The following is a 14,532-nucleotide window of genomic DNA, read 5'->3' on the forward strand; positions in this document are numbered from 1 at the left end:
GCCAGTGAGTGTTACCGACTGCCTGGGAAGGGGCCAAGGTTTGCTTGTGAATTTTGTTGCACTGTTTAGGTTGACACGTTACAATGTGCCCCCTTAAGCCAATCATTCATTTTAGTTCAATCTTTGGGAAGTGTTATGGAATGTATATGAAAGAGCAATAGAGGAATGTTATTTCTAAGGATTGCTTTGGGAAGGTGTTCCCTTCCAAAAGAATACCGATGCAGCAATGTATAGCTTTTAAAGTGGCAAAGAGAACTTACGGTGGACGGAAAGAATCCGGAAAGGAGTGAATCCTTCTGAACCACGCGACCTACAGGGTGTGGACACATACAGGAGACTTATGATAGCTCCTTGAAGTTTCAGAACTTAGTGCTGATAGTAACATGCAAATATCTTCGACGCAGCGCTACAACAAACACTTAAAGGTCAATTTAACATGTAGAGTTAAAATCAATGTCCTTTGTGTCTGTGAGCTTGGTGGGGGTTGTTTTGTAAGACCCAGATACACACAATTATTAAAGACGCCGGTGCCATAAAACAAACATAACTTTATACTACAGCTTAAAGAAGGGTGTGTGCCTGACTGACTCTGAAAACGTTATGAAAATATGACGAACATGTTCGAACATGAGGCGAGTGAACACGGGGGTGAGTGTGCAGTCGTATGACGTACACAAAGCTCTCGTTTGAGAAGTGTTCACCATGGGGGTCGAGGGGAGGGTGGGAAGGGGCTAATAAGGAGTGTGTGCTCCCTTACTAATTACCAGAGTACAATTCAGACCGAATAGAATCCACCACCAAACCATTTCCGTTTAACTTCCGCGGTCAAGAACACACACAGACACAGGTAAGACGCACGCACAAATACAAGCACACAAAACACAGCCACGCCAAAACTAATTTAAGCACACAAGCTCAACTACATACATATACACGTCAAATATTATCAAAATGTACAAAAAAAGAAGCACACATTTTTCACTAAATTATTAAAAATAGTATGTTATATCATGGTTTGAACGCAATTGTGAAGTTATGTGACTGTTAATGACAGGTGATGTTATGAACTTAGTGCACACACATATCCGCTGCGCACTCGCCTCCTCTAACTCCCTCGCTCAGTCTCTCGCGTTCTCACTAACACACATGCAAGAACACACACACACAAAGTTACATGCAAATAGACAAATACACTTACACAAACACACACGTACACACTGAAGCACAGCACGTGCGCACACTCAAGCACAGCACACATGGGCTCACGCACACGCCCGTTCTGAGGAAGGGACGTTTCCAGTCTTGGCGTGGACGTGAATTCCTCGAGCCAGGTGTCCGTGTGAAGAAGTGTAAATGAAGGGGCGCCTGCCTCCTCCCCTCCCTCCCTCTCGCTCTCTCCTCAGCCCCTCCCCCGCCCTCCCCCTCCGGGGCGATTGTCATCTGATAGCTCAGAAGTGCACATTAATTGAGGCTGTCTCTGCAGGGGGCTCTTCTGCCCCTGTCACCGTAGAAAGCTCTCAGATGCTCACGGGAAGGACGAGGAGAGGAGACGCCGCCTGCACTGAGCTCACACCCTCCAGGAGCTGGACAGCCCACCGGCCGCTCCATCCTGCCCCGTCTACCCCATCTGCAGCTGACTGCTAAGGGGACGCGGATCCGGCCGGCTGCAGAGGGACAGAGCCTGCTAGAGCCCTGAGAGGCCAGCTCCGAGAGGCCAGCTCAAAGAGGCCAGCTCCAAGAGGCCAGCTCAAAGAGGCCAGCCCCGAGTCATTCAGTGGATCAACTCTGAGAGATCCAGGGAATCCACTGAGTGGGTCAGTGCGTCAACTTCGTGGGGCACAGGGATCACTCCTGAGTAATCCAGAGGACCAACTCTGAGAGATCCAGGGTCCCTATCCGGCCAGATCCATCCTAGAGAAATGAGGGGCCCAACTCCGAAGGATACCACACAGCAACCCTGGGAGATCCAGGGGTTCAAATCTGAGAGATCGATCTGAACAACTCGGCCAATCCAAGGCACCAAACCCGAGAGCGACGGGGAACGGATCCGAAGTAAACACGGAAGAGGCCCCGTCAAAGTAAAGCGACCGATCCACGCTCCGGATGAGGACAGCCGGCTTACGGCAACCATAAGGTAGGTGGGTGGGTGGGTGGGCTGGCTGGATGGCTATCTATCTATCTATCTATCTATCTATCTATCTATCTATCTATCTATCTATCTATCTATCTATCTATCTATCTATCTATCTATCTATCTATCTATCTATCTATCTATCTATCTATCTATCTATCTATCTATCTATCTATCTATCGTCTGTGTCTATACATTTGTCCAGTTGCGCCTATTTGTCTACCTGCGTGCCTCTCTTTACCTCTGACTCCCTCTGTTTCTGAACACTGGTCGCTATCTCTCCGTCGGCCCTCGCCTGTCTCTCCCTCACCTGTCGTGCACCTTCCGTATCCCTCTGTCCAGTATCTGACTGTCTATGTGTCTGTTGCACACACTTTCCCTTTCTTCTTCGCTGCTCTGCACACGCAGATACCCAGGGTAAGTTCCTACCACCCCAACCCATTGCGTCTAAACGAACCCCGTGTCCCCGAGGTGCACTCTACAACCGTGCTTAGATGGCGAGGCCTCACTCACTTTGGGGTGCGAGGGTGATGCCTATTTATTATAAACGGCTGTGGCACAGTGCAGCGGATTGGGCCTGTTGTCACTAACCCGGAAATTGTCCGAGTTGGTGCTGAAGGCAGGACGGCTCGAAACCGGGAGCACGGGTTGCCTGGGCAGGGGTCCGAGCTGTCCCGTGTGTGGCTCACACTGTACCTCGGAGAACTGCAAGTTAAGAGTCCCCGTCCTATAAACCGGCGCAGACGCGCGTCGCCCCAGCGCAGCCAGGCCTGGTTCACCCTGCCCTTGTTTCCATCATCAGACTTTAACCAGAGAGAAGGAGAGGGGCAGGCAGGGAAAATAGCACAAAAGTGGAATGCGGGGATGAACAAGAGCCTGCCATAGAGTGCTAAAGAGACATGAAGTTTGTGGTGCTGAAGAAAAGAGGCATGAGCTGGGATCAAGACTAGGCAGCCTTGGGCATCGGCAACCGGGGCATTCGCGCATGTGTATGTTCGATATACAAATACAGCGGCACTCTGCGCCGCCTCTGCTTGGCTCACCCGGCTACATTGCCTCAGACTAAGGGGCAGATTTACAAGCCCCTTGCGATACTTTTGCGTCATTTTGCCCATGTTAAAAATGGCGCAAAAGTGGCGCATGGGGCTTGTAAATCTGCCCCTAAGTGCCTGAAAGGGCGCGCACAGAGCCCTGCTCGTATATACCGCACTCCTCGGCCCCGCAGGGCGTAGACGAGGGGTCACGGCCCTTTGGAAAGCACAGGCAGTTCCCCGTGCTTTTCGGCTGTCCTCTCAGACTCCGACCCAGGTGGCCCGAGTTACACAGGCAGACCTCAGTGCCCCGTGAGTGCACACTCAAGTCTCAACAAACGCGCGCACTCATTCACCCTACGTGTGGGACACCTGCGCTGCTAATACGTACACTCTTCGGAAGGTCTCTGAAAACATAAAGGCCCCATGCCGCTCCCGTGCACACTCAGACACGGGTATCTTTGGCGCGCACACTCAGATACCTGCATCTGTCTGCTCTGCAGTCACCTGCAGCTCTGGATGCGTGTGTGGTGCTCACTCAGACACCTGCACTTCGGTTAGCATACCCAGACGTCAGCGTGACTGATCCATGAGACTCTCAAGTGTGCACCAGGGCATGAGTGCTTTTACACTGGACATTCTGACCCCGTGTCCCTGGAGTGCACCGGTATGTGTTTGGAGTGCACATCCCGACCCTGTGTCTCTGGAGTGCACATCCCGACCCTGTGTCTCTAGAGTGCACAAGTGTGTGTTTGGAATGCATATCCCGACCCCGGTTCCTCTGAAGTTCACAAGAGTGCACTTTTGGAATGCATATTCCGACCCCCGTGCCTCTGAAGTGCACACGAGTGAACTTTTACACTGCACATTCCTACCCCGGTGCCTCTGAAGTGCACAAGAGTGTGCTTTTGGAGTGCACATCCCGACCCCGTTCTCTTGAGTGCGCAGGTGTATGTTTGGAATGCATATTCCGACCCCCGTGCCTCTGAAGTGCACAAGAGTGAACTTTTACACTGCACATTCCTACCCCCGTTCCTCTGAAGTGCACGCCTGTGCTTTTAAGTGCACATTCGAACCTCCGTGTCTCTGAAGTGTACAGGAGCGTGCTTTTTAACTGCACGTCTCGACCCCGTGTCTTCCGAGGGCACAAGTGTGTTCTTGTGGAGGCACTTTCAAACTTCCGTGCCTCTGGAGTGTCGCTACCGGTTCCGTGTGTCTCCAGAGTTTCCGCTCAGAGACCTGTGCCTCTGAAGTGCACTAAGTTCCCTTAGACTTCACTCGCAGGTGCCAGAGGAGTCTGTGCTCGGGGTGATATCATATAAAGTTTTTGAGTCTCTCGAAAATGGACATCAGACACGTTTCACTGTTCCTGGTGCTAATCTGAGGGATTGGGAAAGGGAATTACTTCAAAGTTCTTCTCCTTCCAGGGGTCCCAGAGAGGCCTACATGTATCTGAACCAGTCCGCTCTGCCCTGTTCCCCGGAGTAAACATAACTCAAGTGCGGCCAGCAGCTGAACACGGCCGCACCAGGTCTAAATACAGAAGAAAATCAAAAAGAGCAAAATAATGTGTCCAATTTTTAAATAAAAGTCAAACTTTTTGTAAGGGTTGTTGTGTAAAGCCTGGGCCCTACTTTCATGTTGTGTCTTTCCTCTTGTTTCTTACCTCCCTCCCAAACCGTGAATATTGGCAAACCGTCCCAAGTTTAGGGTCTCTCTGTTCTTACTCTCTCTGACCTGTCTCACTTCCAAGGCATGCCCTCGATGCTTACATCCCACTCTAGCCTCTCTCAGCATCCCATCGAACCCTTGTCCCTGCCCGTCTCAGCATCCCCTCGAACCCTCGTCCCTGCCCGTCTCAGCATCCCCTCGAACCCTCGTCCCTGCCCGTCTCAGCTTCCCCTCGAACCCTTGTCCCTTCCCGTCTCAGTATCCCCTCGAACCCTTGTGCCTGCCCGTCTCAGCATCCCCTCGAACCCTTGTCCCTGCCCCCTCTCAGCATCCCATCGAACCCGTGTCCCTGCCCCCTCTCAGCATCCCCTCGAACCCTTGTCCCTGCCCCCTCTCAGCATCCCCTCGAACCCTTGTCCCTGCCCCCTCAGCTTCCTCTCAGAACCGTCAGAGGTCGGTCATAACCCGCTCCAGATCCCGCTCAACCCTGTCATTGTTTCCTCTCTATTTCTGTCCTAATTCATTTCATTATAATCCCTGCCCTGGCTCTCTGCCAACCCATGTCCTAAATCTGTCCTAACCACTCACTGCCCCCCCCCCATAATATTTGTTCTTCCTCCTCCCTCTGCTGTTCAAGTTCCATCTTAAACCCTCCTCTGCCCCTCCTTACTTCTGAACTTGCTCCATTGTACCTTCTGGCGTAATCTCCGCCCCCCCCCCCCTCAAACACGGTCCTCGCACCCTCCCAATACACACCTTTGTTGTTCGTTACTTCTGTAAACACAATTCTTCCTTGAGTCCCTCCTATTTATAGCTCACCTCACCTCTACTTTTATTCCTCCTTACCTCTGTCTTTGCACCCTCCTAATAGTTGCTGGTGTTCCCTTTACCTCGACCTTTGCTCCCTCCTAATACCTGCCCTTGGCCTTGTTCCCCCTTTACTCTTGTCCTTACACCCCTTTATTACCTACCTTCGTTCTTCTGTTTTACTTCTGCCTTTGCACCCACCTGATAGTTGATCTTGTTCACTTTACCTCTGTCTTTGCTCCCAGTACTAATACCTTCCCCTGCCCCCCTCTACCCCGTCCTTGCATCCCAGTATTACCTACCCATGTTTTCTTTTTTGGCTCTGCCTCTAATCCCTCCAAAGCGCCGGCCTCGCTCCTCTTTACCTCTGCCCTTACTCCCTCAAATAACATGTCTTTGCTCTCCCTTAACTTCAGTCTTTAACGTCTCCTAACCCAGGCCGTTTTCTTAAAGCAGAGGTTAGACTCTCTTATTAGACCCGGGAGAGCTGTTCATGTTTGATTGACAGGCAGTGAGGAGGCCGACTCAAAGGCACAACACTGAGTGACTCTTCAGGTAGGAAGCAGTAAGGGAGAGATGGCTCATACCACACTTCAAGTTATTACCTCATCTCATTACCTTCCTTCTCACAGTTCTTCCTCCCTCCTAACCTTTGCTTTGCTCTCTCCCAGTCATGGCCATGTCTCTCTCTAACCCCTGTATTTCCCCAGCACCAGACAGTGCCTCCTTGCGGAGCTATGGGGCCCCAGAAAGACATACTTTGGGCCTCCTGTTCAGATCAACTTGCATGGTCACCCATTATCAGAAAATGCAAGTCATCTGATGCCAAACAATAGTGAATTATACTTTGAACTTTCCGAAAACATTGTCATTCTGTTATTCCCCAAGTCTCGGCCTCCCCGCAGTTGCTGGTCGTGGGTGGGTGTATGTATGTGTGGAAATAAAATAGAGTTAGACCATCAAATTTCAAAAGCGGGGGTAGTCCAGAAGTGAAGACCCAGCTGCTCAGCAGGGGAGAAGCAGCAGAGATCTAGAGAGGCAGTGAGAGGCAAAGAAGGGGTGAGGCTGAGGCACAAGATGTGTGGGGAACCAAGAAGTGAAAAAGAAACAGAGTAGTTTTGATTTGATTGACATCGCTTCCTAAAACGCAAGAGTTAAAATGGGCCTAATTATCGGATTAATATAGACGTGCTTGTTATGCGCATCCTTCTCACTTCCCGGGGGAGGGGCTGAAAGGTGAGGGCCCCTGGGCAGGTGCTTACTTTCTTCAGGCCTTAAAACGGGCCTGACACCAGACATAAACATTGGCAATACCTGCCTGTGCCCTCTCATAACCTCCGGTATTGTTACTCTTCAGTAGCTTCCCTGGATAGACTGCAGATGGGGCTGTGCCCCCCCCCCCCCACCACTCTGTGCCCACATCCCTTCCTCCTATCCAGCTCTCTACCCGTGTAGGTGCTGCCCCCCAAACTCAGGTCCCGGCCCCCCCTTGAGCCCTGTCCATGCGCACACCTACTCACAGCCTCGCCAACTCCTATCTAAGCTCTTTTCTTCCTGTTTTGTCCCCCTGTTGACTACATGTCTCAACCCAGCTTCTTTCCCGGCCTCTTTTTTAGCTCCCACCTAAGCTGTAACTTCTGCCCCCTATTTCTTCCCGCACCTTCTGTTTTATGTATCTTAGTTCCCGGAGCGCAGAAGACCCTCGCATGTGGCTGTTCCATCCTAACCCCTGTTCTTGTTTCCTCCTCCTCACTAACCTCCTGTGTTTGCTCCCCTCCGCAGGCCCCCCTCCGCGCACAGCATGCCTCGCCCGGGCCGGAACACCTACAGCGACCAGAAGCCCCCCTACTCGTACATCTCGCTGACGGCCATGGCCATCCAGAGCTCGCAGGAGAAGATGCTGCCCCTGAGCGAGATCTACAAGTTCATCATGGACCGCTTCCCCTACTACCGCGAGAACACGCAGCGCTGGCAGAACTCGCTGCGCCACAACCTGTCCTTCAACGACTGCTTCATCAAGATCCCGCGCCGGCCCGACCAGCCGGGCAAGGGCAGCTTCTGGGCGCTGCACCCCAGCTGCGGGGACATGTTCGAGAACGGCAGCTTCCTGCGGCGCCGGAAGCGCTTCAAGGTGCTGCGGGCAGACTCCCTGGCGCCCAGCAAGGCCTCCGAGGCGGCGCACTACCTGCAGCAGCAGGCCAAGCTGCGGCTGAGCGCGCTGCAGGGCGCCCACCTGCCCCCGGGGGGCTACGGCCTGGGCAGCTCGCCCACCAGTACCTTCAAGCACCCCTTCGCCATCGAGAGCATCATTGCGCGCGAGTACAAGATGCCCGGGGGCCTGGCCTTCTCCGCCATGCAGCCCATGCCCGGGGCCTACCCCCTGTCGGGGCACCTGGGCGGACACCTGGGGGCGGGCTGGGCCCCCATGTACAGTTCCGGCATGATGGACACCCTCGGGGGCAGCGAGTACAGCATGGGCGCCTACGGGGTGCCGCTCAAGCCCCTGTGCCACGGGGGGCAGACACTGCCGGCCATCCCCGTGCCCATCAAGCCCTCTCCGACCTCGGGCCTGTCGGGGCCCATCTCGGCCATCCTCCAAAACTCTGCCTCCCTGAGCCCCACCTCCCCGCAGAGCGTCAGCAGCCAGAGCAGCCCCTCGGCGCCCAGCGACTCCCTGGGCAGCCAGCCCTCCATCCTGCTGTCCGTGGCGGTGCACTGACCGGGGTCCGGGCCCGGGGGGCAGCGCCTGCTCGCGAGACTGGACCCAAGGGGTGGGGAGGTGGGCAGCGCCTCCTGTGAGTTGAACCGGGGTGGGGGCAGCGCCTCCTGTGAGTGGAACCAGGGTGGGGGGCAGCGCATCCTGTGAGTGGAACCGGGATGGGGGGCAGCGCCTCCACGTGTGACTGGACCCAAGATCCTGCGGCCCACAAAATGACTGTTCACTGATCGGGGCGCCTCCTCAAATGCCTGAACCAGAGGGGCAGCACCCTCATATGACTGTTCCAAGAGGGAAGCAGACCCTCCTGTGACTGCTCCTCGGGGCTGTGTCTTCTCACGTGGCTGGGGCAGAGGGCCCTCTCAAGGGGTAGTTCACCGTGAAGTGGCTGGACCAGGAGGGCAGAGCCCCCACAGTTTATTGGACCCAGGGGGGCAGTGCCACCTGACATGGCTGGAACCAGTAGGGGCAGGACCTCCCCCGGCAGCAGGGGTCCCTAATCTGACACTCTTTAAACGAGCCGCATCCCCTGTGATTTGTTGTGGACTTCCTAAAAATGTCGTGCTACTGTGTGGTTTTCAAATTCCTTCGTCTCGCTGATCCCAGAAGACACTTCACAAAGTGCACCCAATGTATTTAAAATGCGATTTGCAGCGTGACCCTCTTGCACCCAGGGGTGGAGGGAGATTATTTGGGCGTCCCACCAGCCCGCCCCTTCTGCTTTGGTTAACCACCCCGGCCTACAACGCTGGTACTTCAAGCATGTTGTACTGTGCAGGACACCGAGGTTGAGCTTTGAGGGTTGCGCAAAATGGAGGCCAGGGTTAAAATAAGTTTGTTCCAAAGTTTAAAACATATGCCACTGCTTCCGGCTTCTGTGTGTCCTGCTTATTGGTACAACCACTCGTATGCGTAGGCACACTATTCGATGTTTTATTTTGTAAATGTCTACTCTGAAGGCAATACTGAAAAAAGAGAACGCAGGTGGCACCAGATCTGTCTGTGTGAGGGCGGGGGGTGCTTCCAAGGGTCTCAGGTTCTGGATCTAGGGGCTGGTGGGCACTGCCAGGATTCTGCCCTTTGCCATTGAGGGTCATGTTTATGTTTGGTGGCAGAGGGTGTATTTGTGCGGTGAATTTTAAGTGTCTTTGGGGGCAAGGAAGCCAACAGCACATGTCCGATGCTCTCTGCCCTACCCCCCCACCCCACCCCACACTGTGAGTCCTCAGTTCTGCCCCTGGGGTCATAGCTTGTGCCCTGGAGTCCGAGCACGGCCGCTCCCCGCCAGCCTCACGGCTCCCTCACCCGTGCGCTCAGACTCCTGCAACCCTCGGACCTGCCCCCGGAAGTGTGCGCCCTCAAGCGTGCGTCCTTGTTTCTCTGACCCAAGGTCTGCGGTGCCTTCACACCCGAAAGGTGCGCCCGACCCTTGCACTCCAGGACACCCAGGCACGTGCTGCCCGCAGTCCAGCGCCCTCAGGCCCTTCCTTCAGTATCAGACACGAGCTGCCCTCCCTCGGGGCAGTACCACGCGACCCGTGCCCTCAGCCCCACACCCGGAGGGAGACCCTGTCCTGAACCCCCTTTCTTTCCAACTCCACTACACCCACACGGGGCCCTGGTGCAAATGCTGCCTAGGGGTTGCGACTTCTGGGTCTTTACTAACTGCACCCCCCCATCCCCAGGGGCTCCTTTGCCACAAGGGGGTCTCACACTGCAAAGCACGTTTCAGTATTTATTTCACGACTTGAATTCCGACGCGCCAGACTCTGCCTCTGAATCGGGAGTTGAAGGGTGGGAAAGGAAAGTGAGGGCGCGGGCGCGGGAGTGGAGCGGAGGGAGTCGGGGTGGTAATGTCTCAGAAAGTTGTGGGGGAGGAGGGGTAAAATTATTAGCAATATATCCCGCCCACCGACAAGTCCCAACAGGTTCTATGAACAGGACTCGTTGAAAAACGTGTACAGAAATGCACTTTTTTATGGCTCGATTTTTTTCTCGTTTCTAAGAAATGTGTTAAAATGAAATAAAATGTGTTCTTGTGCGAAGTGTCCAGTGCAAGTGCAGAAATGCAAGGTTTAAAGTGCGGAGCGCGCGCTCCTTTCGGTGTTTCGTGTACAGAACGAGCATGCCCCCCTCTGCATGAGTGTTTCACGCCGTGTTGCACGACTCCCCTGAACTAGCCGTCCAAATCATATTTTCTCATTAAAATATAAAATATGTCTAAGAGTCCAGCGTCTGCGTCCTCTGTTGTGGGTGAAAAGAGTCGGGGCGGGAGAGTGTCCGAAGTTAGTATCAACATTTCTATCGCCTCTGCAAAATACCAACCTCAGAGTATGAACGCGTCTCTTCCATGGAGCAGAGACAGTGTTGCCTGCAACACACCTACAAGTCGTTTCCGAAAAATGTATACAATGAAAAAAAGCACACATTGCACACATATTATGCGAAAAATATAAATGCACCGTATTTCCCAAAATGTATAAATTATAAATGCACACAAAACACAAATATTCAGTTAGGCGAAAAATATAAACGCGTCGCAAAATACAAATCGCGTTTTTCCCCAAAAACACACACACGAATTTACCGCAAATTTTAAACGTGTGGCCACCCGAACATTCTTTAAAAAAATTACGCAATGCTAAGATGTCTTTTGCAGACTACTGATGTATTGTTTTCGTCAAAATGTAATAAAACCGGCTTAACAAAACAGATCGCTGTTCTCTTCCCCACGGACTTTTCGAGAGTTTGGGGTCGCAGGTACGCGGTTTGTTATAAAGGGCTACGAACCGGTGATTTGATTTTATTTGTAATGAAATGTTTACTTTCAAACATATTGAAACCAGGAGTCTGTACCTGTTTTACATAAAAATTGAGGAAACGAACAGGGACGTACTGAAATTTAATTGGATGCCTCACCACATAAACAAAACACATAACAATAAAATAAATGTACACACGCTACATAAAATATTTATCACATATTCATATCTAAACGGATATCGGGACGAATGAATACAGGATGAATAAAAAGCCATTAGTTGTTATTGTAACAAAGCGTTTTTAGTAAACGTTACACTTTTGTCGCTTATCTGTATTCTATTCAGGACTCCGGTAGTTAGTTCAGCTGTGACCGTGCCCGTCCTTATAAATGAATACATCTAATATTTCCTTGATGTCACATATGTGTTTCGAGGACTTTTAGACGAAAAAGGCTCATAATAGTTTGTAGTCAGATGTGTAACTAACTTTTCAATACTTACAAACTTTGTGAACTCAACATCCCTTATTGTAGTAGTACCTTGAAGAAGGAGCCCGCCCGTGAGCGCGCGCGCAGCCCAACCCCCCACACACAAGGCAAAGACGTGCATACACTCACATTCACATTAATGCTGTGTAAAAGTGTTCTTCCCCAGTAGAATGTGTCTGCCTTAGGAAGCTACTGGGTAGAGCACGAGAGGGACCGCTCCAGTGTCACTAATGAGGAACATAACTCGGACCACACTTTCCAGGAACAGGTGGGGTGATTTTATCTCACTGCTCAGGTTTAGCCCCTTGTCCCCTTGTAAGTGTGAAAGGTTCTTAGGTGCTTCTACTGAGCACGAACAAACGGCACGCAAGTTCTGCAGAGTTTTGTGCACTACTTACTATCATTTTGGAGGGGAGGGGTTCCATGACTCACTTGAAACGTCACCACTGGTGAATCATTGACCCCTATTTGCACTCAAGAATGGGTATCTATATATCTGTATCTGTACATTGCTGTTGATATCAGCTTGAATAACGCAAAGAAAATCCTTCACGTCTCTATGACACTGTTTCGAGTTCTGCTGCACGTGTAGCTCTTAGAAGGCAGACTCAACACCGACATTTGGCGCTATAAAAAGTCCACACTGACCGTGATATCTAAGTGCCTGCATGCATATATCAGCGTATAATGTGTTCTCCCCATATAATGCATCAATGTACACGGCAAGCACCATTGTTACTGCCTGCTAAACTGAGAAATATAACATATTTTAGTAAAGTTTGAAGTTCCAGGGGAGCTTATAATACACCATAGTTTTATAATGTGGTGCAAATACAAGGAAAAGATTGACTTGTGCATTATGGGAAAATCCTTCAGTATTCTGAAGACACACCACAGCTTGTTTTGGCAGCAAAAAGACATTCAAATAAAATATAGTGTGGCATTCCATTGTATCGCATATGTTACCTGCAATGTATTTTTTTATAACATATGTTTATCTTGGGGCAGTTATCTTGAAAAAAAAGGAACTGTTTTTAAACATAGGTCAAATGCTTGACTACACGGATTGTAGTAAAAAGGGGAAAATAATTATATAGTTACTAATGTAAAATATTGGGAAACACCTTTGCTTTGTTAAAGTAACATTTGTTACGTAAAAACAGAGATGTGTTGTTATCTGTAAGTTACAGATAACAATGGGCACCAATTGGAATTAACATGTAGAGGTCTTTGTTATGTCCCATGAACAGAATGTTTATTGAACAATGGGTAATGATAAAGATCAACAGGGTCGTTTGGGACTGCTTTTCCAGTGATGGAATTCATAGTTCACAATGACCCATTCAATATTTTAAAATTTTCACAGGGTTAATGTGAAACAGGTTATTTATGTGCTTTTTGTATTACACTTTTAGTTTGTATTTTTTTATTCATCATATTACACGTTTAGTTTGTATTTTTTTATTCATCCTAAAGTCACGTTATTTAAAATATATATATATATATATATTTATTATAAGCATTGCTTTGCAAATTTTGTGTGTATATATATACATATATATATATATATACACACACACACACACACACACACATTCCGAGACAAAAATGACATTAAAGAACAATATGTTCACATTGTGAAACCTCTGAAACCGATCAATAATAGCTTTGCTGTCCCCTCCACCCGAATCCAAACAAGGGTCAGACTCTCATGTAAGTTTGACACCGGGAGTGGCAAGGTTTTTTTTTTGGGGGTGGGGGTAGGCATATCTACCAGTGCCCATTTCAAGAGTTTATTCGTTTTAGATAACATGTAACGATAAAACGTGTTAATGAGTTATAGGCTTTTAATTGCTAACTAAACAGTGACCAGATTCAGACAAAACGACAGCATGATTTTAAGTTGGATCAAGTTTTCCTTGCTGCGAAGTTTAGTCTAATTCTGTTTATCAATTCTTTGTTCGCTCTTGAATAAATACTTTCCTGTGTTTGTTAAGGTGAAGTGCAAGCTTTCAGACCCCACATAACTTCTCCGCCCTTGAAAAACTTGCAGCAAATATGTCACAACAATTCAGAAGGTGCTCAAATACATTTTTCGGACATGTGGCTATTATTGCACAAACTGCAGGCTGTCCATCCATCCGTCCATCCGTCCATTTATCCGTCCGTCCATCCATCCATCCATACATTCAACCATCCATCCACCCGTCCGTCCATCCATTATCTATATTTCCTTGACTACATTCATCATCCAAATAAAAACACGAAGCAGGATCACTGTGCAGTTTGCACACACACGCTGTAACACTTGCTATCACTGTGCATTAGCTGTGTATATATGTATTTAGTAAAAAGATAAACCTTTAAAACACTCCAGAGTTCCCAGTCACAAACAAATTGAGACAGAAAACGCTGTTAAATATATTCCCAGAAAAAGTTAAGGGAGTTAAAATTGGCGAAGGAAGCAGTAGTTAAGGCACCACCCCTCCAAATACATGACATTCACTAGTTAAGGAACTACCTTCCACTCGTCATCACCCACCGCCTGCTAACTGAATCCGATCTCCCACCCCTGCCACCCACTCGTGGAAGGTGGAATAATGTGGAGGTGAGAAACTGATGAAGTGTGTGATTGAGGCTGAGGGTTTACATGGTGACTAAGCAGGTGGAGTGGCACAGCATAGACACAGAGATTGCAGTTTCTCTTTGTCTGCTACTTAATGGTATTTTGTGAAAGCATTTTGGAATGAGAGCACCAGCATGTTGTTTGGTGTTGAGGTGTACGTGCAAGTAAGACGCCCTTCCATATATGGCAGTGTACGACAATACCTTGTGCATTACATGGTTTGTTAAAGTGATGTCCCCATAGATGCTGGTTATGTGTTTTCATTATGGATATAATATGGGATATTGTACATTATGTAAA

The 14,532-nt window shown here is 49.8% G+C and overlaps 1 protein-coding gene across 1 annotated transcript; it reads left to right on the forward strand.

Moving 5' to 3' along the window:
• The first annotated feature begins 2,036 nt into the window (after positions 1-2,036).
• On the forward strand, positions 2,037-8,359 carry FOXB1 (forkhead box B1). Its single transcript, XM_078683733.1, has 2 exons — positions 2,037-2,134; positions 7,423-8,359. Exon 2 carries the CDS (start codon positions 7,442-7,444, stop codon positions 8,357-8,359), a length of 918 nt encoding a protein of 305 aa, XP_078539859.1. The 5' UTR covers positions 2,037-2,134; positions 7,423-7,441.
• The last annotated feature ends 6,173 nt before the right edge of the window (positions 8,360-14,532 follow it).

Source organism: Lissotriton helveticus, chromosome 3_1 (genome assembly GCF_964261635.1).
Source record: "Lissotriton helveticus chromosome 3_1, aLisHel1.1, whole genome shotgun sequence".
Lineage (NCBI taxonomy): Eukaryota > Metazoa > Chordata > Amphibia > Caudata > Salamandridae > Lissotriton > Lissotriton helveticus.

Bases quoted from the DNA above. Each gene is read 5' to 3' on its own strand.
- FOXB1 (XM_078683733.1), top strand. From the start codon at position 7,442: ATGCCTCGCCCGGGCCGGAACACCTACAGCGACCAGAAGCCCCCCTAC.